Source organism: Chelonoidis abingdonii, chromosome 7, assembly GCF_003597395.2.
Source record: "Chelonoidis abingdonii isolate Lonesome George chromosome 7, CheloAbing_2.0, whole genome shotgun sequence".
In the NCBI taxonomy this organism is placed as follows: Eukaryota; Metazoa; Chordata; order Testudines; family Testudinidae; genus Chelonoidis; species Chelonoidis abingdonii.
The window spans coordinates 34,902,781-34,929,191 of record NC_133775.1 but is presented as its reverse complement, the minus strand read 5'-3'; the positions used below and the strand labels follow the sequence as shown (position 1 = coordinate 34,929,191).

Here is a 26,411-nt window from a genome sequence, read left to right as displayed (position 1 = left end):
AGGCTATGGGAGGATTTTCTCTGCCTCCACCTGTATACTCAGATTTAAGGCCACCCTCTTCAATAACTCTTGGTGAGCCTTATCGTCATCCATAGGAGGCAACACAACTTCTCCTGAGACTGCTTCATCAGGGGAGGAGGCCAGCACCAGCTGTGGAAGCTCTTCTTCTTCTTCTTCCTCAGCAGGATCTGGTTGAGCTGGTTCATGCAGTTTGGCTCCGGGGTCAGTACCGGAGTCCAGACCAGGCGCTGTCCAAGAGGATAAGAATGCCCTTCTTTCCGAGGTCACCCAATAGGCACCTCTGGAATAAGCCTTGGAAACTGGGGAAAACCCCAGGGGTTCCAAAAGGACCACTGGACTGGCATAGGTCCCCAGTGACGACCTGACCATGCACTCGATGGTACTCCTGTGTCTGGATGCATGGAAAGGTGGAAATGCCTGGAGAAGTAGCTAGAGAGAGGCTTCTTGGTTGGGAAGAGTAAGACACAACCTCTGATTCAGTCTCTCTCTCTCCAGGGACCATGATGGTGCCATTCCTATCAGTTCCAGAGACTGGTGCCATGGTTTCCCTTTTGACAGTACTGAAGGGCATGGTACCAAACAATGACAGGAACCAGCATGTTCCCTCCTGTCCATTAGGCACCAACAACACTGAATCTTGTATTGCTGATAATACCAGTACCAACAGCAAAAGAAATTCTCCGGCAGCAGCAAATGCCATATGGTTGGTACTGAGGTAGTATCAGTACTGTGTTGTGCCGCAAATGTAAACAGCTCTTCCAGTACTGGAGTTGACAGTGCCTGCATAGGTGCCAGAGTCAATGGTGCTAGCTTCTGCAGTACAAGACAGAAGAGTATTTGGTTCAGATTGCATTCTACTCTAACCCCCATGCCTGGCCATCTTCTGTGCCAGGAATCGCCCCCTCTCAGCCATCCGGGATGGTGACTGACGCTGGGACTCCAATACAGTAGGAGGCGCACTCCTTACCAATGGCAAGGCACTTGGTGCCAAGTCTGACTGCCCTGGCTTAGACAGAAGTCTCAGTGCTGCATCCATGAGCAAAAATTTTAGCCTGCCCTATGGTCTTACTTCATGCAAGGCTTAAAGTTCTTCCAGATCTGGCAACAGTTCCCAGCACGAGCTTTTCGAGGCAATTCAGACAGCTTGAGTGCGGGTTGTGCAGGGGCATAGCCTAGTTGCAGGAGGCACAGAGCGTAAAGCTCAGTCATCAAAGCATGCCTCGGCATAGGGGAATGGACAACACAGAGTTACAGAACTTCACTAAAATTAGCTAAAACTGACTAAAACTAACTAACTAGATACAGAAAGAAGATGACAAGACAAGTGAGAAAGCTTGCAAAAACGATAGCAGTTCCAGGAACTGTCACGGGAGGTAAGAAAAAACTGAGGGGGTGCGGGGTCAGCTGGGCGCTTTATACTGGTGCTATCAGCGTGCAACAGCAGCAGAGGGCACTTAAGCTGTCGCAATGGGTACCACTGAGAGAAAAAATTTCGAGCAACTGTGCTCAGGGTGCACATGTGCAATCAGAAGGAAAAAAGAAGAAGAAACTAGGGATATGAAAGTTTCATTTTCCCCCAGCAGTAATGCAATCTACTTTTGTAATTTAAGCCAAGTCTGTCAAGTTGTATTTTGGAACCCCTTTCATATTTTCAGAAAATATAAATAAGCCATTCTGAGTTTTCTTGAAGGTTCCCCCCCCCCAACCCTTTAACTTCGACTGCAGTCCCATATTTCCTCATTTCTGCATGGAACTATTCTTCCAACAATTGCAGCTAGACCTTCACCAACCTCCATAGAGAAAGAAGCAACAATAATTAAAAAGGAAAAATTGTCACCCGATGATTTCACTTGCCCTCAAAAAATGTATTCTGAGTGGGGTGGATGGGACGGGGAGAGAAGTCAACTTCCCACTCTGCATCCAGATCTCTTCCTCAGCCCCGTCTATGTGGGATGTAGTGAGCAATTAGGAAAAAGGAGTATGGCGAGAAGGATAAGACAGACACAAAAATCCCTTTCCTCAAACATAATGAAACAGATTATTTAGGAATCCCCACTTGGGCAGCTTCTTGCCAAAGGGTGGCTCTGCGGAATATCAAATCAGTTTGCAGTATCTGACAGCCATATTAATGGAGGTATTAACTGATTTCTTTTATGGTGGTTGATGTTCTTTCAGACCATGCAGCAGCCATTGAAAGTTTTGAATGGGCTCAGATCCTCTCTAGAATAGTTTTCCCTATTGCAGAGAATGTTTCTGTGATGCCATATTTTATTCATCTTGCAACAGAGGAATTAATTTTTCTTTAAATCGAGACATTTATGATGAAAGGACACAAAGGATGATTTCTTGAATTGTTTTTTCCACTTCAAGTATATCTTCATTGCTTTCCTCACATCAATTTTGTGCCATGTTTTCTCCTTCTGGTGTTGGGGTTTGGGCAAAAGGGATGGCAGTGCAATTTCCGGTGTGGTATGAAAACCTGTATTGCCTCCAGATAAGAATGATTTGTGAGTATGAGACACAATCTTGTCCTTATGGAATATGTATAGCAGGGTTTATATCTTAGTAAGACAGATTTATGTAAAGAGAAAACAGCTTTCCCTGACAATAAGGAGTGATGAGCATTATCTTTGATTTTTGTACCACGCTTCCCAGAAGAGAGAACAGGAGGAAAGGGAGAAAGGTGTAGTTAGTCTGGACTGAGTGGACAAAAACACCCATGTAGCACAATACAGTAAAAATGCTAGGGTCAGTTCAGTTTTATCTTTTACCTCCTGCTCATAAGCCTCCTTTAATAAGTCTATTTCTGATGAAAGCTTTTTTATCTCAGCTTGCATTTTTGCTTGTAACTGAGCTTCACGTGCTTGGGAAGCACCCAGTTCTTCTGCCAAACGGTTTGCACGAGCTTCCTGTAAGATAGTATATAATCAATAATGTTAATGGCACTTTGCACTTATATGGCACCTTACATCCAAACATATGAATTAAGACTGAACGTTATTTTCCCATTTTATGCCGTGAAAAGTTTAAACATTTACCTTATTTGTCCACACCGAGTCAGTAGCAGAGCAAGAAACAAAACCAGGAGCCAGAAAGCCACAACCAATTTCTTTTTAGCTACCAGTAGTTTCTAAAGCAAATCCAAGCCAATTGAATATTACCAGAATATATTTATATTCATTTGACTAGGATTTATTTGTAATAAAAGCGGTCACATTATGTGTCACCATGGCCAATACCCCTAAACGATTATTAAATCATTAGAAACTAGATTTTATTTATTATTCAAATCAGTTTATTTACTAATTAACTTTTTTAAAAAATTCCTGTGTTACTGTTCATCCAAAGCAGTGCTAAATAGATTCAGCTAAAACAGTGTGGCTGTGCAACTAGTTATTGCCAGAGACTAATGACTGGCACAGGAGTAAATTAAATGTCAAGTTTGTTGCAAACTTGTTTCATCATGACCTGTAGCGTTCACTCTTTCTTGGTATTTCTACGGCCACTATCACTGTAATACCTGAGCATCTCTCAAACACTGATATATTTATCTTCACAACATCCTTATGAGGTAGGTAAACATTATACTCATTTTACAAATGGGGAAGAGAGATGAAGTTCACAGGCAACAGTCATGAACAGAATCCAGATCTCCTGAATCTCAGCACATCTCAAGCACAAGAGCTCCTTCGCCTCTTTAATTGCTGTGTCTTGCTTTGCAATAAAGTTACAAAACACTTCTATTGTATACCCAATGCTCAGTTATGGCTTTTTAGAATAATCCCTTCCTGAATTGTCCTCAGTGTGGGGCAGAGCCTAAAAGTTAAAACTCAGCCTCATGCACATACAGTAGGTTCTCTTACAGTTTTATTGAAAAGCAAGACACAGTGATTAAGAAGCAGAAGGATGCTAAAGTGAAGCACAATCCCTCTGGACCATGGTGGAGGTGAGGTAGGCGAATATATATGGTGCATGACTACCTCTTAGGAGGATACAGCATGCACGTCCCTCCTCCTCACCCACCTTGAGGTGGCTAATACCCTTGGGGCACTAAGAGGGACCAATATCGTGTTCAGGAGAGTTCAGGAACTGCATCTGACTTTGATTTCTGAGCAGGGAGAATTAAAAAAAAGGAGGAAGATGGATCAAAGGCTCTACTGCAAGAGTCAGCCTCAATCTACTTCCTAGTAGCTAGTTTCCATATGTAAATATTTCAATTACTTCCTTTTTGTTCTATGTACCAAAGGGACTTAGATTTTACCAAAAAAATCTCCAGTCATTGGTATTTTTAAATTAGAGCATTTGGGGTTCACAGACACCCATATTTGAAATCTTATTTGAAAGTATGTTTTTTGGAATTGAAACACAACTAAACAATCTGTCTTTTTTCTTAATTTTATAATAAAACTTATCACAATACTTCCTTGTCAATCCAAAACTAAATATGTGCATCTGTGCTGACTTTATACACCAAATAAACTGTATAGTCCACTCTCTAAAATCAACATTTGTTAATGGTAATTCCACTGCCACTTAAAACCAAAGCTATTTTGAGTACATTACATGTTTGGTCACCTTTTCTCGAGACAGACAGTTCATTTCTTCCCGTTCTTGCAAGAGTCTGTCCGTTTCTCTTTGAGCTTGAACCAACAGCCGGCGAGTCTCCAAAAGCTCCAAATGAATGTGCTGCATCTGTTCTCGTTCTAGCCTCAACTGTTGACCTAAATCTAATGCTTCCTTGTATTGGTCTGCAATGCACTTCTCCTGATCTTTCACTGTCTGTAATAGGTAAATAATTTAAATTCTTAAAGAAAACAGATATTGAATGATTTGTATTCCTCCCCCTCCTCTTTTTTTTAAAAAAATTAATTAATCGAAAAAAAAATCAATGCAGCAACCCTTTTTGACTCTATTGATTCTTGGAGATTACAAAAGAAGATAGACCACAGGTCTGATCTGCTATGGCAAGTCCTATCTATTCAGTACTGACTCTCCGATAATGGCCAGATCTTCAGAGGAAGGTACAAGAAACCCTACAGTGAACATTTATGAAGTAACTTGCCCATAATAGAAGCTTCTTTCTCACTCACATCAGTTAGTGCTTGGTTTATACCCTGAAGCATAAAAGTTTATATCCTTTGTAAAATAAATTAGATACGATACAACATTTGTGTTTTCATTCTCCATATAAATGTCTTTTTTTCTGAATCCCATATAGCTCTTGGTCTCATTGATATCTTGTGTCAATGAGTTCCATGAGCTAGTTATGCAGCAAGTAAAAAGTAATTACATTTTTAGTTTTGGGGTTTTTTTGGTTTTGTTTTGTTTTTTTAACATTTTGCATTTTCAATTGCATTTCAATGAAACCCATTTCCCTAGCTACGTCTGAAGGTTACTAGAGCCTAAAACAAGCAGCAAGATTGGCTTAAAACTCTCACATAATGCAAAGTTAGAGTATGTGCTTTGGAATCCTGGTTTAATTTATGGGATTCATGATTCTGCAGACAAATACTAGGAGAAAAGTATAGAACCGTATTTTTGAAGAGAGACAAGGAAGATCTATACACAACTGTTTATAAACAACTGGTTACACCAATACTATCACAATCCAATAATGAAAATATAATAAACTTCAGCCAAGAACTCCAGCAAGTAATTCCAGTATGGTTAAAAAAAAAAAAAAAAAAAAAACCAAAAAACCCACTTGAATTACATTAAATGAGAAGACAACTTTCTTCTGCTGTTTACTGCTTAGTAAACCAAACAATCCATTAGACTAAAGACAAAGAATGTTCAGTTAGTAAACTAATAATTAATTGGAAAAAACTTATTTATCCAAGAAAACAACTTACTTTTTCAATATCTGTTATTCTATGTTGTTTTCTTTCAATTTCCTTTTTTAGTTGATTTATTTCTTGATCTCTTTGGAGCAATTCAAACTCTTTTTCACGATGCTCATCTTTACAATGCTGTAGCTTGCAATCTAAGCTCTCAATCTAAATACAAAAATACATTTAAAGTCAGAACAGCAGCTTTTTTTCTTAAGGGACACTATGAAATCCTGACAAATTCAAAAGTTAGAAGTAGTTTAGATACTACATCTGCCTTTGAGTTCCCTTACCAGTTGATAATTTTATGAACACATTTTCCTATTTTAAAGAATGATTTAAGGTGCATATTTTAGGAAGTAACAAGGCTGGCTTTTCTTACTACAGTGCAATTTATTTTTTCATTTTTTAGTTTTAATGGTGAACTCTAAATAATTTCTCTAGTAAAAAAAACAATACCCAAAAAACTAAGAAACCCCCAAACTATTAATATCACTTTGGTCTTATCCTAGGCCAACTCTTGCTTGCATCCTTCCCCAATCTCATGCAGACACTAGGTTATTCATTCTACCATGCTAGTCAGATTTTATTTTAAATCATTAATAAAAATACCTGTTTATTGCGTTCTTTAATTTCTAACTCAGTTTTCTCCAAACTACCTTCTAATCTAATTATTTTTTGTTCCATTTCTCCCCTGTGTTCACGAATAGTCATATCCAACTGGGTAACCTAAATATAAGAAAGAAATAAAAACAACAACACTGTTTTGAAGTAGTATTTAGAATGTTAGAAACATTATTTTATGAAATATAGAAGAATTCAACACACCTAATGAAACTAATCCCTTTTGGCCCTAAGAATGTAGTCCCAAGTGTAATCAGTAAAACTGACGCAAGAATGGATTAGAGGTCTGGCACGTAGAACTCTATTCTTAGAGTCTAAGTACACAGTGAGAAGGGGAAAACAAACAATTCTAATTCCAGAATTTCACACATCCTGCCGTACCTCAACACAGAGAGCACAAGACAGAATGGTTACTCAGCTTTACACTGAGTTATTTGAGTAGACTGTCAGTATAGATCCTCATTCTTGGAATGTGCCTGCATAAAGCACTAAAGCAAAAAATGTTTCGATTACTAGGAGCCATATGGACTTCATCTCAAGCTATAGAGCTTTTCAGGTAATATTATGCATGGTCTTCATGCGCCCTCAGTTCCTTCAACTTCTTCAGATTCCAGCTGAAACTCTGCAGTAACCTCTCTTTTTTTCCTTTCAGTACTGTCAGTAAAAATCCCCACTTTTGGAAGAATGACAGGCAATAACAACTCTCTAAAGAGAAGGCTTCGAGAAGACTATTTAAACAATGACGGTAGACTTCCCTCCAAAACTAGGTATCAAATCTTGAAGGCAGATCAAGATTAAAGTTGTGAAAAGATATGGATTGATCTGCAATCAGGAGCTCTACATATTTCTACAAAAGAATGTTCAGAGACTGCCTTAGATCTAGTCCAGCGGATTCCCAAACTTGGTTCGCAGGGCTGTTCGGGGTATGTCCCTGACGGGCCGCAACAAGACACTTTGTTTACCTGAGCATTCGCAGGTACGGCCGCTTGCAGTTCCCAGTGGGTGTGGTTTGCTGTTTCTGGCCAATGGGAGCTGTGGGAAGCGGTGGCCCAGCCCGTACCACTTCCCCCAGCTCCCACTGGCCGGGAACGGCGAACCACACCCACTGAGAGCTGGGAGTGGCCGTACCTGTGGACACTCAGGTAAACAAAGCATCTCGCAGCCCACCAGGGGCTTACCCTGAACAAGCCACGAAGCAAGTTTGGGAACCCCTGATCTAGTCAAATGTGCTCAGATACTACTGAGGACAGGGATAACTGATAGCATTTTCAATGCAGATCTTAATCCAGTTTATCAAATTCTGACAGGAAGCTGCCTGTGCCATAACCTTATTACCATAAATGAAAAAAAATCTTGGGGATTTACAGAAGGGTTTTGTTCTATTAAAGTAGTAGTTATGGGCCCTCTTCGCACACAAAGTGTGTCACCTGACCATCCCCTGGTAATGGGTGTAGCTTGACGAAAGTTACCACTTTAGGAATGAATATGGGAGGAGTATACAATACCACCGTATCCTCATATAATGGTGGGCGAGGAAAGTCAAGCCATTTAAGCTTGAAGCTCACAGACCATTTTAGCTGATCTAACTGCCATGATAAACAGTCTTTGGGGCAGGTGATGGAGAGAAAATTCCTCCAGAGGCTCTACTAGAGAGTCCATCAGCTTGGTCAGCACTAGGTTGAAGCCTCACAAAGGCAAACAGAAAAATTTAGACATATCCTTTACAAATGCCTCAATGGTAGGCAAACAAACAGATATAGAATCCCTTGAACCGGAACACAGTATGCAGCTAGGATAAATGAACTGTATTGAAAAAGTCCTCATTTCTTGAAATGTAGCAAGCGGTCTTAGCGATCATTTGAGCATTGGGAAATGCTGGACTTGTTATACTTTAGATAAACACTCAATAGGTAATATGCTTAGAAACATCTAACCTGAGCTGCTCTTTGTTTCAGTTCCCAGTTCCTTTCTTTCAATGCCTGGTCCATGTCAAGAAGTTCTTGCTTTTTGTCCTCAATTTCATCCTTACAATGCCTGCAATTTCCATAACAAACAAAAAATGTAGATGTTCTCTCTCCTTTATAAAGCTAGATCTAGATTCCAAAAAATCAAGTTTTCATAAATCTGATAAACATTATATTCTAAAACTCCAAATGTTTTTTCTTTTAAAATGTTTGTTAATTTAATTTTCATCATATTTAGCATTCTCAATCCCAACTTCCTGATTGAACAGTTTCTGCTTCGGTGCTGCTGTGATGACCGGGCACTCCCTACTTCTGACTGTGTATCTTGGAGGGGAGAAATCTGAAAGTAGGGGCGACACACGGATACTTGAAAAAGAAGAGAGTGATCCCACCACTGCCTTATCTGGAGCTTCCTTATCTCGAGGCCCCTGCTTCTCCCTGTTGCCTGCTCTAATAGTAGCTTCTTCAGGCTTTATTTACCAGCCTCCTTGTTCCCAAACTGGCGTCAGGTGCTACTGCATGCTCCACTCCTGCTTTCATCTAGTTTGTCTGGGTCAATGGAAAGGAGATAAGAAAAAGGATGGAGCGTACAGCAGCAAATGGTCCAATGGGGGGAGTGGAAGAGCACGTTTACATGGAAAACAATTAAGTAAAGCCTTTACAAGTCACAACTGTGATAGATAAACAGACGGAAAGAGTAGGTACCTAGCGGCAGACAGAGTAGTGCTCCTGTAATTGTTACCTTCTATATCAGCAAAGCAACTCCCAGGCAGACCCTTTCTCAACCAGGAATTTGAAATTACAGCTGTTAATGTAAAACTTTCTTTTAAAATACATTTTATAGTGTACTCATGGTGTGACACACTTCTTAGCTTCAGAAGCATTAAGAGTGCTTGACTAAGCAAACTGAATTAAGTTTTCTTTGAAGATACACCATGCTAGCCAAAATTTGCAACTTGGTCATCTAAAGTTAGGTAACTAATTCTGCATTTAGGCACCTAAAACATAAGTGGCCTGATTTTCAGAGTGCTGGACACCTACTTCAGTGGATGCTTTAGCTACTTAGCGCCTCTGAAAATATGGCCACATGTAGGTGTTTAAATGTGGATTTAGGTGTGTAACTTTAAGCACACACATTTAAAACTGTTGGCCTCTGTTCTTTATTACAACCTTAATTATTTTAATTATTTTAAAATATAGGTAAACTTTGAACTGAGTAAAAAAAACCTGAATGCATTTCATGACCATCTTCAGAATGGAGATTTACCACTAACTTTTCTATTAAAATTATTTCACTCATTATCAGAACTACATTGCAATAAAAAGTGTATATTAGAAAGTTTCATTAATTTGCTATAGTAAAGGTTAAACAGTTGTACTGTACAAGACTGTCACTTAACAGCTTTGGACTTAGGCAACATATTAACAGGATTTTTATTACAGACGCCCCCTGGGTTGCGCAAACCCGCACTTACGGAAGAAGTTCTGTAAGCTAGAAATAGGAGGGTTTTTTGTTTTTTTTTTGGCATAATTGTCAGGTATACATTTCCGACTTATGCAAAATTCAAGGTACGCAAGGCGTTCTGGAACAGAACGCTTGCGTAAGTCCAGGAGCCTCTGTACTGTTATTTTTAAGGCATTCCCAAAAAATACTTTAATGTTAGTATTTTTGCTTTGAGAAACTAAACAAAACAAACTGAAGAGCTACTTTAAGTTATCCAAACCCCATGAATTATTTTTATATATATATATATAAAAAAAATTCCCCTCTCACCCCTATGGGTGGTATGTGTCTTCCTCAACCTCGGGTCCTCTACCAGAGGCCTGGGAGTTTGAGGGTTCTGCGCAGTATCGTAGCTGTTCCTAGCACTGCACTCTTCTGGACAGAGAGCTCTGATGTTGTTCCTGGGATCTGTATATATCTCCCCACCAGATTATAGGGGGCTGCAAAAAGGTGGAATGCACCATCAAAACAAAGAGACATGCTTCACTGTTCCTAAAACAGAAAAAATCACTGGGATTAAGTATTCAAGACCTGAATAGGAGTTAGCTCACCTAAGTTCAGCTGTTAAATCCTTGATAGCAGCATACTTCTCCTCCAGAGAGAACTGTGCATTCTGTAGCACATCTCGCAGTTCCTGTAATTGTCTCAAAGTGATTTTTAATTCTCCATGGGCATTTTGTAGTTCAGCCTCTAGCTCTTCTATTCTGTGTAAAGCATCCTTTTGCCCAGTCTCACTCTGAAGCAGTTTATCTTCCAGATCACTCACTGTTATGCGAATAGAAATTGAAAAGAAAGGGTACTCGCTGGTAACTGGTTCTTTAAATGTTGCCTCTACATATTATTACTTGCAGTATGCACCCAACCTCAATGTCACTAAGCTTTGAGGACATTCTAGAAAAGCAGAGTCCCATTCAAGACTGCATGACCAATCAATCCCTCTATGACATTATGAAGGTTGTGCACCTCCTCACTTCGTTTTGCTGAACTTGGTCTTTAAGAGTTGAATTCTGAGGAAGAAGTGAAAGTAGGTGAGTAGTGGGAAAATGAAGAGGCAACACTCAAAAAAAGAATGGTTATTCTACTGGCAGAGATGTTGTAGTAAGTGTGGATCCCACAGTCAGTGCACGTCTTGTGTGCAAACACGGAATGTTTTAAATAGTAATGTTCTGGGGCTTTGGGGGCCACGTGTGCCCTGTGGCTCCTTGTGCTCCTGTAAAAGAGCATAAAAGGTTTCTTGATATCAAAGAGGGAAAAAACTTAAAGTCCTCCTTGAGGCAGGTACAGTAACTCCTCACTTAACATCCTCCCACTTAACATTGTTTCAAAGTTACGCCGCTGCTCAATTAGGGAACTTGCTCATTTAAAGTTGTGAAATGTTCCCTTATAACGTCGTTTGGCTGCCTGCTCTGTCCACTGCTTGTAAGATTCTGTGAAGAGCAGTGACTTTACAAGGGAGCATTGCACAAGTTCCTCTTCTCCACCTCCTCCTCCTCACTCCCAGTGTTTCCCCTTAGGACTTTCTGGGAAGGAGGGGGAGGAGAGGGGAAGTGCTGCATCTCCACTCTTCCTCCTCCCTCCCAGAAAGTCCTAAGCGCCGCCAAACAAGTGCTGGGAGGGAGGGGATGAGTGGGGAAGCTCCGTGTCTCCGCTCCTCCTCCTCCCTCCCAGAAGTCCTAAGCGCAGCTAAACAGTTGTTTGGTGGCGCTTAGAACTTTTGGGGGGCGGGAAGGAGTGGGAATGGAGCGTGCTCCGGAGAGAAGGTGGAGTGGGGGTGGGAAGAGATGGGCCTGGAATGTAGTGGGGACAGGAAGAGGCAGCCCTGGAGCATTCCTGGCAAAGTCAGCACCTGTTCTTCACCGGGGAAGCTGCCGCTGTGAAGATGCTTCCTAGCATTCTTGCCTGTAGCGGGCTGTGCCTGTGTAGGGTAAGCCAGGGGCACTACCCAACCACAGTACAGTACTATACAGTATATAATGTCTTTTGCCTGCCCAAAATGTTTTTCCTTGGAACCTAACCCCCCGCATTTACATTAAATCTTATGGGAAAATGGATTAATTTAACATCATTTCGCTTAAAGTTGCATTTTTCAGGAACATAACTACAACGTTAAGTGAGGAGTTACTGTAAGTCTTTTGGCATCCAAAGTGAATGGCATAAGGTTTCTCTGTCTTGGGGTTGGTGCTGCCACTGAGATCATTGGTGCTGATGAGGTTGTCAGAGAGAACGCCAACACCAGTGCCAATGATGCTGGTACTTTTTAGGCCTCTTCTCCCTGGCAGAACCAGAGATATGGTGCCTTGTTACCCAGTTACTAGGACAGTTATTAAAGATAGTCCCCTTGACTCCAGCTTGGAGGATCTCCCTTCCCTGGGATCAGATGCTACCTTCAAAGGAATGCTCCAAAAATATCTATTAGGGATATCTCCTTCCCTGAGGCAGAAAAGAGATCTGTTGTGCCCACCAATTAAGGCCATAAGAGCATCACACAAAGGACAGGTTATAAACCCCATGGGTTTAGAGTCTACCATTATTAAGTGCTTTGCTCAGCTGTTTAAAGAAATATTGGAGAGTGTCTCCTCCATCTTTCTTTTCTTTTTTGGGGGGCAGGGGACAGACTATCCAATTAAAAACAACAAGAAAATAATTTTTAATAATAGGGTGAAGAGAATTTCTTCACAAAAATATTGCATTTGAAACAGAAGAGCAGACTCAATGTGCCATCTTGATGCCACAGGCAGTAAGAGGGAACAGAGGGTATGTCTACATTAGTAGGTTGATTTACCTTTCATTAGGTCGACTTACATCTATCGCAGTTATTACTACAGTGGTGTATGTCCACACTACTCTCCTTGGGTGAGTGGTACACGTTCTCACCAGAAGCACTTCCACCATCCAAAGAGGGGGAGTGTGCGGAGCAGAAAGCGTGGTCTCTCTGCTCCACTGGCAACTCCCTACCGGGAGCCCGGCTGCCCCACAGGCTCCTAGAAGACTGCCCCGACCCCGCTCCCCATTCCCTGCTGAGAGCAGGGGGAAGCTGTCTGAGGCTTCTTATCCCTGGGGAATGGGAGGTGGGCAGCCATGAAGTTGACAAGGCAGGGGTCCAAGTGCCAGGGCTTCTCACTCCGGAGGGGAGGTCCAACTGCCCAACTCTCCAGGGGAATGGGGGGTAGCTTGGCTTTCTTGTCAATTTCATGGCCATGAAATTGACAAGATTGACAGTAGCTGATGTAAGGAACACAGCATCTACACAGATTCTGTGTTGCCCTAACTACAGCAACATAAGCCCTATGCCTCTTGTGGAAGTGGAGTTATTATGTTGGTGCAGTAGGGCACTTACATCAGTGGGAGCAAGGCTGTAGTGTATATATTGACATAATTAAATTGACATAAGTTGCCTTAGGGAGGGTTACAGCTGAACTTCCATGAGAAGGAACAGGATGCATGGATGGCCATGATGGACATTTTCTTCAAAAGATTCTGAGCTTGTGTACATAGGCTCATACACATCTACAGTGGGACCCACATGGACATTCAAAAGAACAGTTATTGTTAAGAAATCTACCTTTCTTTGAGTTGGCCTCTGCATATACTGAACTCTCATATTTAGAAAAACAGTATAACCCCTAAGAAGGCAGGCTCAGAAGTTCTAATTAAGCAGGAGCTCCAGAACTGCCCTCCCAAAGTATGTATCTGATCTAAATACCAAGCTGTTGAGTAAGCAGTACTGCATAAATGTGACAAGAAAATTTCCTGCAGATTTCTATGATGACAATATTACAGAAGCAGGCTATTAATACCATCTTAACAGAGGGAATCCTATGTCCTTTAGCCCAACACATCTTGGTACATAATCTAATCCATTCTGACAGATACTAAGTGGAAATGGCATTCCCCTCACACTGATCCTCAATGGCTACAAATAGTTTAGGTGCCTTCCTAAATGTCTCAGTTAACCCTATCAATGTTGCATAGAAACCTAAAAACATGAGACTTTGCATTGGTAGTGATTTTCTCCCACATAAAACAAAACAAAAAAACCCACCCACATATACTTTATGAATTCCATCCTGTTTTGTGAAAGCCATTTATGAGTGTAACCTTCATTGTGTAGCTGATATTTGATACCTAGTGAACAAATGATGGCTGGGAAGCTGTGACAGAGCAGTCAAGTGCCATTGAGATTGAATGGCTCTTCCCTAATGGAACAATAGGTTTTCTACCAGCAGGGCCATTGATTTAGAATATTTATCTCTTTACACAAAAGCTGATGGGGGTGGGAGCTGGAGTCTCCCCATCCCAACCTTGCAGCACATGGGGACTCAGGGGACACAGTCAGTTTTAAGAAGTGGTCATTCTCTAAGGAAATGCAGAAACAAGATAGTCAGGCCAAGAAGGCCCAGAAGGGCTGCTTGGCCGAAGTACTCAGACCACACCCAGGATTTACAAGGGTGGTGAAATCAACTGAGATAGATGGAAAACAACAAACAAACACTTAAATGCAATCCATCTATGGCCCTCTTGTTCTTTTTTAAGAGCAAAAAAAGTGTTTGTTTAGTCTGTGTGCCTTGCTTTACTACCATGTTGTCCCTGAAGGGTGTAACTAGGAAACCAGAGGTCCCACAGGCAGTTGAACTCTGGGGGAGAATATGTCTAAGCAAATGGGGGCTCAGGTGGGCTGCAGCACTGATTACAGGATCTAGCCAGAGTGTGGGGTACCACTGCCCAAGAAGTGTGTCAGTCATGGGTAGGCACCTGGGACTGCCCTTGAGACCCAGAGCTACAAGCAGTGATCAGTCATTACTCTGATGAAGGGGACATAGAAGCAAATGGGATTAAGCACTTGGATACAATCATAAGAAACTGGTGTCCATCTGGAGAATGAGATTGGACCCAGATTGTGACAAGAGACCTGAGCCAGTCTTACAGAGATACGGTAGGAATTTGAATTTTCTGATGTAATTGTTCAATATCTTCATGTCCATGACGGAATATCTTTATTGGAATGAGAAAGAATTTGAAGCTGATATTAGGCCATGGTAGCCTGATAATTGGTGACACTAACTCTCAATGTAACCGAGGCTCCATGGGGGAAGGGCACATCCCACAAGTGGGAATATGTAAAGGCCATCTAAAATGAAGAAGCCCAAGTAACATTTTACTACCCAGATCTTTTCAAATTGCAAGATTACGAAAAGTCAAAACAGTCATATGTTGAGTCCCTTGCAACTAACTACAAAACAAGTGGGGAAGGGGGAGAATCTATTTTAATACATAAAGCATAAAAAAAATAAACCTTAAAGATGAATTTTTTTACACATAGTAAGTCATTTACCTTGTTGTGTTTTTTTATTTAGTTCTGACTGAGTGTGCTCCAAAGTCATTTCTAAGTGACTTAGCTGCACTGTTTTAGTTTCACCATCTCGTCTTAAATGTACTAGTTCTTTCTCCATACCAATTAGATCATCTTTGCACTGATCCATCTCCAGCTTAATCTGCCTGAACAAAACACAAAAGGAAACAGAATTAACAAATCACAACTGGAATAATAAAGACAACATTTACCTCACTTTTGTGCCCCTCCAGGTCCTTGCCCTACCCCAGAGACTCCTTCTTCCTCCCTGCAGTTCTCACCCACTAGGCCATATGCCTCGGATTCACCTAATAGCTGGGTTCTTCCCCCGCTCCTCCTACAAGAATCTATCTACAACCTGTAGTTCACCAGCTCAACTGAGCTCTGGCTGCCCTTATAAGGAGCAGGTGCTCTTCAGACTATCACCTGACCCGTTACCCCAAAGTCTCAGTTGGAAGGTGGCTGATTACCCAGAGGTGAAGCCAAGCCCATCTTCCCTAGAAAGGGCCAGTTACCCTGGACAGATTGCTATTTTCATACCTGGTTCAATGCTTTGTGTATGCAATGAATGCAAGCAGAGAAATTTATACAAAGGCTGAAACATATCAATGCTCTACGAGTTGGATACCATTTCAACAGTACTATGTTAAACAAATCAATTTAACATACTGTATTGTTTTAATTGCATTTCAGGTAACAGTTCTGTATAGTTACCCCGAAAGAAAATTAACAAGTTCATTTTATTTCATCCTTATACTTGTATTTGTAAATTGAGCACATTGGTATGCAATCAATGAAAAACAATAAGTGGGGAACCTAGTGATGCCTTTTCACAGACATTATTAAGAAAAAAGCCACATTTTAAAGGGACACAGTTGATAATAATTTTTGTAAAAATATTTTTTCTGATAGGGCTTAGTTGAAACTGTACAAACTGAAAGAAATAGATTTTAAAAATCCTTAAATTATTTATAAGGCTTTTCTGCTTCTCTGATATTGCCAAGATTATTTTCGGGATGGAGAGTGATCAATCCCAAGAGCAAAACCATCTTCATTATTTTTTTTTTAAACCAATTCAAGCCCCAATTTCATGAAAACACTTAGGAACATGCTTAACTTTAGGCATAAAACTGAAGTTAGTGTGTTTATGCACTCTTCCTGAATAAGGATGCTTTCCTGAATAGAGGCACACAGAAGGACTAAGCCTGGATATCTGTTTGTAAATTAACAAAAAATAGAAGTGGCCTTAAGCTAGAAATAATACTTGAATTCAACAAGGTTTATGGGATTATTAACAAGTTTGCAAATAGGCAAATATTCAAGTATGAAGCAGGACCAAAGTACTATTCTAAAACTACATGTACCTGTAAAACATAGTCCTTTCAATAAAAGCATCACATTTTATGATACAATTTTTTAGTAGTTTTACAATATTGGATCTTCAAAATACACCAAAATGAAAAAAAAATGTTCTACACATACCCAATTGTGCTAGTAAGTTCAGCCACCTTCTGTCTTTTTAAATCTGCTTCCTGAGAGGCTGTACGGAGCTTTCCTTCTGCCTTTCTCAACTCTTCTTCGGAGTTTTCTTTCTGTTTTTGAAGCTCTTGCTCCAGTTTTGATACCTATTTATAGTTGTATTTAATAAGGTATTTAATATCTATGCTGTTAAAATATATATATAAAAGAATATAAATCTTCCTCTTGAAAAAAATCACATATGAAAGAGTTAAAACTATTTAATTTCTTTGGTTAGATCCCAAAATCAAATAGAAATCTGCAAAGGTACTTTTAGAGAACAAATTATTTCTTATCAGTTTAATAAGTGCCTCAAAAGTAACTAGATGCAAAATTTCTTATTATGATGTATTACTTTTTAATTATACACCTACAGTTTGATTTTCAAAGTACTGAGCATCCACAACTCCACCTGAAATTAAGTAGCATTTCATTATTCACTCAGGCTACTATAATAATTATATCAATTACATCTGATAATTAAAAGATTATAAACAAAGTAAGCTATCAAACAGACAGATATTGCAATTCCATATAAATACATTTAAATATTTATGCTTACCTATACTGTTTAATTCTTCTCATTATGAATGTACTTTACCTGTTTTTCAAGCTTAAGCTGGCTATCTTCTAGCTCTCCATTTCTAATTGTCTCCTGCTGTAACATTTGCTGCTGCTGCTGCAGAGTTTGCTGTAGGAGGACATTTTGTTCAGTGGTGTCCTGAAGATTATGATTTCTTTGTTTTATTTCTTTTTGTAACCGGTGCACCTGAAAATACATTAATTTTCTTTACAATGAAACAAAGATATATATGCCTTACCTTGCTTCCATTTAAGTCAGTCATCCTATTGTTCTTCATGAGAGGATGATCAGACCCATAATGCAAAAACAAACATACAATTCTACTGAAATCTATTATGAGGAATAACAGGGAGACACTGTAGCACTGGCTGGCAAAGAGCTGAGACTGGCATCTGTTGCTTGGAGCATGGGCAGATGTGTGGGATCAAGGTTGGGGGGGAACGGATCCTTCACACCCATCCCTGCCCCAGGACATGGCTCTCTCACACACCTTCTTGTGTGCCAAGCAGTGCATCTTTCTCTCAGCTCCTCGACAGCCAGCCCTACAGTGTTTCCCCTGGACCTACTGGTGACTATTGGGCTGGGAAAGGGTGGGGGAAAGGGATTCCAAGGCTCCTAATAAAAGACAGTTACGTTTTCCATAATTGGTTTTCTTCGTGATGTATTGCTCATATCTATTCCACAGTAAGTGTGCATGCTCACCACATGCACTGGTGCTGGAAGTTTTTCCCCTAGTAGTACCCATAGGGGAGCGTCCCCAGTGACCCCTGGAGTGGCACCTCTATAGCGCGGTATAAGTGTTGCTTTGCGCCCTCCCCCCCCTCAGTTCCTTCTTGCCAGACAACTCCGACAGTGGGGAAGGAGGGCAGGATGTAGAATAGACATTAGCAACACATCTCGAAGAACACCAGTTACAGAAAAGGTAACTGTCTTTTCTCCTTCGAGTGATTGCTCTTGTGTATTCCACAGTAGGTGATTCCAAGCTATATCTGTTGGAGATGGGTAGGAATTCACAAAGTCTCGGGACGAAGCACAGCCCTGCCAAACCCAGCATTTTCCCTGGTCTGGGAGATGATCACATAATGCGAGATGAACGTATGAACTGAGGATCATGTGGCAGCCCTACAAACGTCCCAAATGGGGACATGAGCTAAAAAGGCACCCCACGAGGCCTGCACCCTAGTCGAGTGTGCCCTCACAATCAACGGAGGAGGAATTCCCGCCAAGTCGTAACAGGTATGGATACACGAGGTGATCCAGTTGGAGAGCTGCTGAGTGGAGATTGGCCGACTCCTCATGCATTCAGCCGAGGCAACAAACAGCTGCAAAGGCTTTCTGAACTGCCTAGTCTGTTACAGGTAAAAGGCCAGAGTCCATCTCACATCCAGCATGTGGAGGCAGCACTCCTCACTGGACACATGGGGCTTGGGGCAGGAAAATGTCCTGACCCACGTAGTAGGCAGAGACCACCTTCAGGAGGAATGAAGGATATGGGCGGAGCTGGACCGTATCCTTATGAAATAATGTACGGGGGCTCGGAAGTCAGGGCTCTGAGTTCCGAGACCTGTCTAGCTGACGTGATTGCACCAGGAAGGCTACCTTCCACGAGAGGTGCGACCAGGAGCATGTAGCTAATGGCTCAAAGGGGGGACCCATCAACCAGACGAGCACCAATTTCAGGTCCCACTGCGGGATTGGTGGCCTAATGTACAGGAAGAGACCATCCAATCCGTTAAGGAATTGGCTAGTCATAGCATGGGAGAATACCGCGGGCCCCTGCACCGGCGAGTGGAAGGGCAATACGGCCGCCAAGTGCACCTTGACGGACGAGGGCACCAGGCCTTGGGCTCTAAGGTGAAGGAGATAGTCTAAAATGAGCTGGATCGGGGCAGCCACAGAGGAAACGTCCTGCTCAGCTGCCCATCGGGAAAGCCAAGACCACTTTGCCAAGTAGGCTCCACACGTGGAAGAGAGTTGCCTGCTTTCCAAGAGGACACATTGAACCCCTTCCGAGTACATTCTTTCCTCCTGGCCTAGCCATTGAGCAGCCACAACGTGAGGTGGAGCACCGCTAGGCTGGGGTGGAGGAGATGGCCCTGGACCTGGGAGAGCAGGTCCAAGCGGGATGGCATCCGGCCATGGCGGGGCGACTGCCAGGCTCGTGAGGGTCCTGTACCAATGTTGTCTGGGCCACGCCAGAGCAATCAGGAGGACCCAGGCCCTGTCCGTCTTTATCTTTTCCAGGACCTTGATGATCAGCAGGCTCGGGGGCGGGGGGCGGGAGGCATAGAGAAGCTGGCCTGACCAGGAGGAGGAAAGCATTGGAGATCTGCTCGGGGGGGGGGAGCTAACTGGGGACACTGGTGATTCTGCCGAGTCGTGAACAGATCCACCTTGGGAGTTCCCCACTCTTGGAAAATCTGTGTACCACCTCTGGGTGTAGAGATACACGTGGTGAGAGAAGTAGTTTCGGCTCAGACAATCCGCCTGCAAGTTCTGAATGCCCAGTACGTGGTAGGCCTGTAGGCAAATGTCGTGGGCTACACAGAAGTCCCACAGCCTGAAGGCTTCCTGGCAGAGAAGTAGGCCCCGCCTTGCCTGATGATGTAAAACATCGAGGTCGTGTTGTCTGTGAGGACCCTGACCACTCTGCCCTCCAGATGCGAGTGGAAGGCCATGCACACCAGCCGGACCACCCTGAGTTCCTTGCCATTTATATATGCAAGGCAAGGTCCTGTGCAGACTACAGACCTTGGGTCTGAACATCCCCGACATGGGCTCCTCACCCCAGGTCCGAGACGTCTGCCACCAGCTCCACCGACGGGGGCATGCCCCTGAACGGGACCCCATAGAGCATGTTCTCCAGGGAAGACCTCAGTTGCAGGGAGGCAATCACTGGCTCAGGCACAGTGAGACCCTTGTCCATCCTGTCCTTGGCCTGGGAGAACACCGAGCCCAACCAGAGCTGGAGAGGCCTCATCCTGAGTCTGGTGCTGCGAACCACATATGTGCATGCTGACATGTGACCAAGGAGCTGGAGATGCACTCTGGCTGTTGTCACGGGAAACGTTGTGACTGTGTCGACGAGCCCTTTCAGTGTCTCAAATCTGTCCAGTGGGAGGGAGGCCCTGGCCAACATCGTGTCCAGGACTGCTTCGATGAACTCTATGCACTGTACCGGGACTAACATGGACTTGGTGTCGTTCACTCACAGGCCCAGGGGGCACACATGGACAGGAGGAGCGCCACACGATCCCGCACCTGTGACTGGGAGCTGCCCTTGACCAGCCAGTCGTCCAGATAGAGAAAGATTTGAACCCCAGGACGCCTGAGGTAGGCTGCCACCACAGACATGCACTTTGTGAATACCCTGGGAGCAGTGGACAGGCCAAAAGGAGTACTTCCGTTCTGCCCTCTTAGAGATGGGGGGCAAGGAAGCCAGGGTTTGTCACAAGGCATTTGAAATTTCTGCCACCCCTTCGTGGATGGAAGGGGCACCTGCCCGGTACCAAGGCCGATAAGACATTGAAGAGGGAGTCAAGGGTTCCTCCACCTCCTCGGCCTGAGGGTTGAGACTTGATGCCACTCTTTTCAATAGTTCCTGGTGGGCCTTAGAGAGGGAGAACAGAGGGAGGAGAGGTCGTAATCGCCTCAGTCAGGGGAGGGTGAGGATGCAGGCATGGTACTCTGTGTACCAACCGGTACTGGAGGTCCCACCACTTGGTCACCCTCTGGGCACAAAACCGAAGATGCACGTCCCACCAACTCCTTTCTGGAATGCTGGGAAAGGGAGGCCAATGGTTGTTCCAATGCTCCGGCCACCAAGCAAGCCCCCACTGGGGACTGCGTCGGGGCCCACAGAGCCCACTGGTACCACAGTGCCGGCCGAGGAGCTCAGTGCCACTGTTCAGCCTGACTAGCCTGTCCCATTGACTGGACGACTACAAAGGGAGGGTGGGCTAGCATATGATCTGCTGCTGTCCCTGGACTAAGAGGAGCAGTGGTGTCAAGAACGGTGCCAACCACAACAGCATGATCCCAATATGGAGGAACGGTACTGCCAATAGTAGCTGCTCCACAATCAGCTCCAGTGGGCAGATCCGCTGGTAAGGCGCCAGCGATCGACGCCCGGGACTGTGGGAGCAGTGCCGCAACAGGGTCCTGGAGCGAGACGATGAGCAGGAACAGCATCAATGCCCATATCATGACGGGCTACAGTAGCCTCTCAGAGACGAGGACCTCTGGTGCCATCAGTCTCAGTCTCAACGGGGCCCACTCCCTTCGTGAAGTCTATGGTCCCTCGAGGCAGAGCAGTGTCTGGAACCCCTGTCAGTCAGAACCCAGCCAGACAACCTCGTGGGGGTCGACGGTGACTGGCGTGGACTATGTATGGGATGGTCACTGAGCGGTAAACAGCATCGGGAACATTCCCTCGAACGCAAATGGTACCGAGCAGGAGGCAACTGCAGCAATCCAAGCAGTGGCTTGCCTCTGGACCAGGGAGCCAATGGCGGCAGTGCCCCTGGTACCAGTAGGGACATAACATCCCGGGCTGCTTGCAGGGCCTCCAGTGTGGAGGGCACCTGGACATCCAGGGAAGCCTGCGCTGACTGGGCCAGGCTACTCTGCTATACCTGAGATGGAGGCCTGGGGGCCGAGGGGACTGAGAACGGGTCCAGTCTCTCCCCCGGTCTTGCTCCTCTTCTTAGCCTTCTTGGTGTGCCCCGCGGACAGGAGGCACTGAAGGATCGCCGCACACCGACACCGTGGCTAGAGTCGGGGTCAACGCCAGCTCCATCAGAATGGTTAGGAGCCGAACGACTCTTTCTTTCTTGATCCAAGGCTTGAAAGATCTGCAAATCTTGCAGCAATCGTGGAGATGGGTTTCCCCAAGGCAGAGTAAACAGTCCGCATGCAGGTCACTCACTGGCATCGGCCACCTGCAAGTGTTGCACGATTTAAAGCCTGGAGCATGCCCCAACCCGGGTGCACTAAACTAAACTAACACTAATCTAAACTACTTCAACTACAGGTGCTACTACTACAAATGAACAAGAGTTCTAGAGGAAAGCTGCAGACTACCTGGAGCAGAGCAGTTCTGATGCACCTTCACAGGCGGCAAGAAAGAACAGGATGGGGGGCGTGTGCACAGCGCCCCTTATATCACACCCTAGAGGCACCACTCCAGAGGTCACTAGGAGCACTCCCCTATGGGTACTGCTAGGGGAAAAACTTCCATCACCGGTGCACGTGGAGAGCATGCACACCTACTGCGGAATAAACATGAGCAATCACTCGAAGAAGAAATGCATTTTGTCTGTCCTGTTCCTATCTCCCCACCAGCCAGCCAGCCAAGAAGCAGCAGCAGCAGCAGCCTAGGTGCGAGCTGAGTGCAGAGCGAACCAGGTTTACAGTCCCTGTCCTGGATCACGCTGGGTGGGATGTCTGGTGCCATCTGGTGAGATACCCCCAACGGCCTCTGGCTTACCATCCTTCATACTCCCCAGGATAGGACTGGCACCACCACCTCCCAGCCTGCTAACCCTCCACAAGCAGCCTTAGCAGGGAAGTGGAAGCTGAGATGGCCACTTCTGCCTCCTTGCTGTTGGGAAAAAAATTGCAGCAATTCTCAGGGGCAGGAGGAGGCGTGGCAGCTGTCCACATCCGATGAAATTCAAAACACTTACCAGTGACACTGCTGAGAATTTAAAACAAAAACAAAAACAAAACAACACAACTGTGATTTCCACAGGGTCTTATCTATAAGTTATCTTTCCTATATAAAAAAAAAAAAAAAAGAGGTAATGTAAAATTAACAGTTGATCACTCGTCTTCAGCTTCCTATTCTCTCTTGGCTTTGCAATTTTGTGGTTCCTGGTTCTCTTCCTTCAGCGGCTCATTTTCCCCTTCACATTCTGTCCTGGTTCCTCTGCTCTTCTCTATTTTTGTAAACTCAATCTGTTCCCCTCTCCTCCAATTACCACCTATATGCAAATGATCCAAGATTTTCAACAATGATTAGTGACTTTCGGTACCTAATTTGAGACATGTTAAAGGAGCCCAATTTTCAGGGGCTGGATGCTCAACATTTTCTGAAAAGTCATGTCCTTTTAAAGCATCTCAAGTTGCACACCCAAATATGGAGGCACCCACTATCACCAGTCACTGATGAATATCTTAGCCATGATTACCAATCTTTACCGTTAACCTTGCCCCACTATCCAGTCTCCCCATCTCTAAATATCAGTTATAGATTTTAAGGTCAGAAGGGAAGAGTAGACCATCTAGTCTGACATCCTGTGTATCATAAACCATAAAATTTCATCCAGTTATTCTTATACTGAGCCAAATAACTTGTGTTTAGCTAAAGTGTATCTTCCAGAAAGGCATCCAAGAGATAGGGAATCCATCATTTCTCTTGGCAGTTTGATCCAATAATTAAATCACTCACTGGCAATATTTTGTGCTTTATTTCTAATTTGAATTTGTCTGGCTTTAAATTTCCAACAACTGGTTCTTGTTATGCTTTTCACCACACACTTAAAGAGCCATTTAGTACCTGTTTTCCCCCGCCATGAAGGTACCCCTATACCTATACTACAATCTAGTCACCTCGCTAACTTCTTTTTGATTAGCTAAACATTAACACAACCGCAATAGCCCTCTCAATCTCAGTCATTCCTTAACTGAATGTATCCTTCCTCCTGATCCTGCTTCTCTGGCTTTACTAACAACTCCCTTATATTGGATACTACTACTTTTCACCTACCACTTCCACTCTCACAAAGTTCTATTGCTTCTCCCTCTTTGTCACAAAAATTTGCCCCTTTTCACAATCCCTACTGTTCATCTCTTTCACCTACGTTGTTCACCTCTCTCCTTGCCTACTATATCCTCCTTTTAGGCACAAATTCTAATATCTGATAACGGATAACATCAGTTTTTATCTGTAACAGAGAAAAACAAAGTTAATAAAACAAATTAAAGTTTACCTCTTCAGACTTCTTCTTTAGCTGCTTTTCAAATGACTCCTTATTTTCTTCTAAATGACTCAGATACAATCTAAGCTCTTCCTTACAAATGTCTAGTGCTGACTCTAGTTGTCTGACCTAGTTAGATGTAAGAGACCATTTAAAATAAGTAATGACTAGCTGTTCAGAATTGATCAAGAAGTCTAAAATAATTCATTAAAACCTGCTTGTTAATTCTGCCATTTTGTGTGATATAACTACAAATATGGATTCAAAAAAATCTTTAAATTCTCTGAAAATTTATTTTTAACATAACATTTAAATAATGAAAAATATTCATACAAAAGCTTACAAAATTTAGGTTTTTAAGTCATAAGAGATTATCAATTATGCAAAGACATAACAATATCTGTCATCAGCTACAGTTTAAGGACATATATATATGTATTCACAATACTTAGTCAGCTATTCACTTGTGCATTATTTACAGAGGAAGTCATTAAAAGGCTATAAAATGCCAGCTTTATGTATGGGATATCTTCATAAGGTTGAGAATGATACAGTCTTATGTAAATTATGACAAGTCAACACTCAAAGAAGATTCATATCTAAAACCAAAATATTTTATTGTGCGATTACAAAATAGCAGATCCATTTTTATTTTCTGCATTGAAACTGCAGTTCCTGAGTTTCATCAGGAGGGAAAGAACAAGTAAACATAAAAACAGCAGAGCATGATGATGATGTTGACAATTTAACAAATGTATCTTACATTTACATTACTACTAATTTGGACTTGCACCCCGAAATCACAAACTTAGATACACAATTTATATACAGCAATAACTAGGAACCGCAACGATCTCTGAGGTGAAATGCAGCAATTGTAACATTAAAAAGCGTTGGGAACGAAGTGAAGATTTCCATATCAAATTGTAACAGCAGTGGAAAATTTAGACAGGCAGTCTGCAGTTTTCCACACTAGAATTTTACAAGACCATGAGATTACACACACACACACATACATTATTATTATTATTTTTTTTTAAAGGGAGGCAGGGAAAAAAGCTTCAAGTTATCTCTGCTAGAAGTCGTCAGGGACTTTCATTTTATATTTCACCTGAGAAACACCACTGGCAGCAGTACCCTGTAACAGTAACAGACCACTGGTTCAGTACAAACTCGGACGGAAGCAGGCCACCTGCTGAATCACCAACACCACTTCTTAAAGCACCCAGACGATAGGTAGGATAGCTCAGTGGTTTGAGCATTGGCCTGCTAAACCCAGGGTTGTGAGTTCAATCCTTAAGGTAGGCTAGATGATCTCTGAGGTCCCTTCCAACCCTAATAATCTATGATTCTTGGATAGCTTCTCATCCCAATCAATCTTAGGTTATGAATTCAAATGGTATTACAGCACAAGATGGCATTGCTTGGCAAAACTACTGTTACCAGTACTGCACTGAAGAGACTTGCCAGACAGACACTAGTACGAGGAGTTAACGGGCTAAAGAGTTTGAAGAAGTAAGTTTACTTTTACAGTTACTATTTAGCCTAAAATAAATATTATAGTGAAACCTGAAAAAAAGAGACCCTTATTCGTCACTCTCTTGTCTTTAGAGACTCCCAAAACTATCTCCAAATGTAGCAATTCCAATTCTGCTCTACTTGTACTATGAGAGCATCCTAGCCACACAAATGATTTTTGTTGGTACATACAGCAGTCACTTAAAGCAAGTTTCACTATCATATTTCTCTTTTGTTTGTTCATTCTTAAATGAAAGATGAAAGGAGGACTGGAAGGTAATGACACCTTTTGGAATATTTACATGAGCTCTATAAGTAACTTGGAGGTGTCTCACCCAGAGGGAATGGAAAAGAGCTACATAAATATGGCAATTCAAAAAAGAAAAAGGTATTAATCAAAAACAAGAAAAATCATACTTACTTTGATTGTTTCTTCCGTTAATTGGCTTTGCAACATTTTCAAAGCTTCTTCTTTCTTGGTATTTTGCTTTTCCATTTCCTGTTTGCATAGATTTACCAAA

At 42.8% G+C, this 26,411-nt stretch overlaps 1 protein-coding gene across 1 annotated transcript in view; it reads right to left on the bottom strand.

The window, feature by feature from the left end:
• The window catches only part of CCDC18 (coiled-coil domain containing 18), an 88,932-nt gene that overhangs the window by 19,262 nt on the left and 43,259 nt on the right, over positions 1-26,411 (bottom strand). Inside the window, 11 exon segments of the mRNA XM_032773022.2 lie at positions 2,793-2,930; positions 4,597-4,800; positions 5,874-6,017; positions 6,462-6,578; positions 8,408-8,507; positions 10,493-10,706; positions 15,274-15,437; positions 16,774-16,916; positions 17,411-17,578; positions 24,385-24,501; positions 26,312-26,389. Coding sequence (XP_032628913.1) covers positions 2,793-2,930; positions 4,597-4,800; positions 5,874-6,017; positions 6,462-6,578; positions 8,408-8,507; positions 10,493-10,706; positions 15,274-15,437; positions 16,774-16,916; positions 17,411-17,578; positions 24,385-24,501; positions 26,312-26,389 — 1,587 coding nt within the window.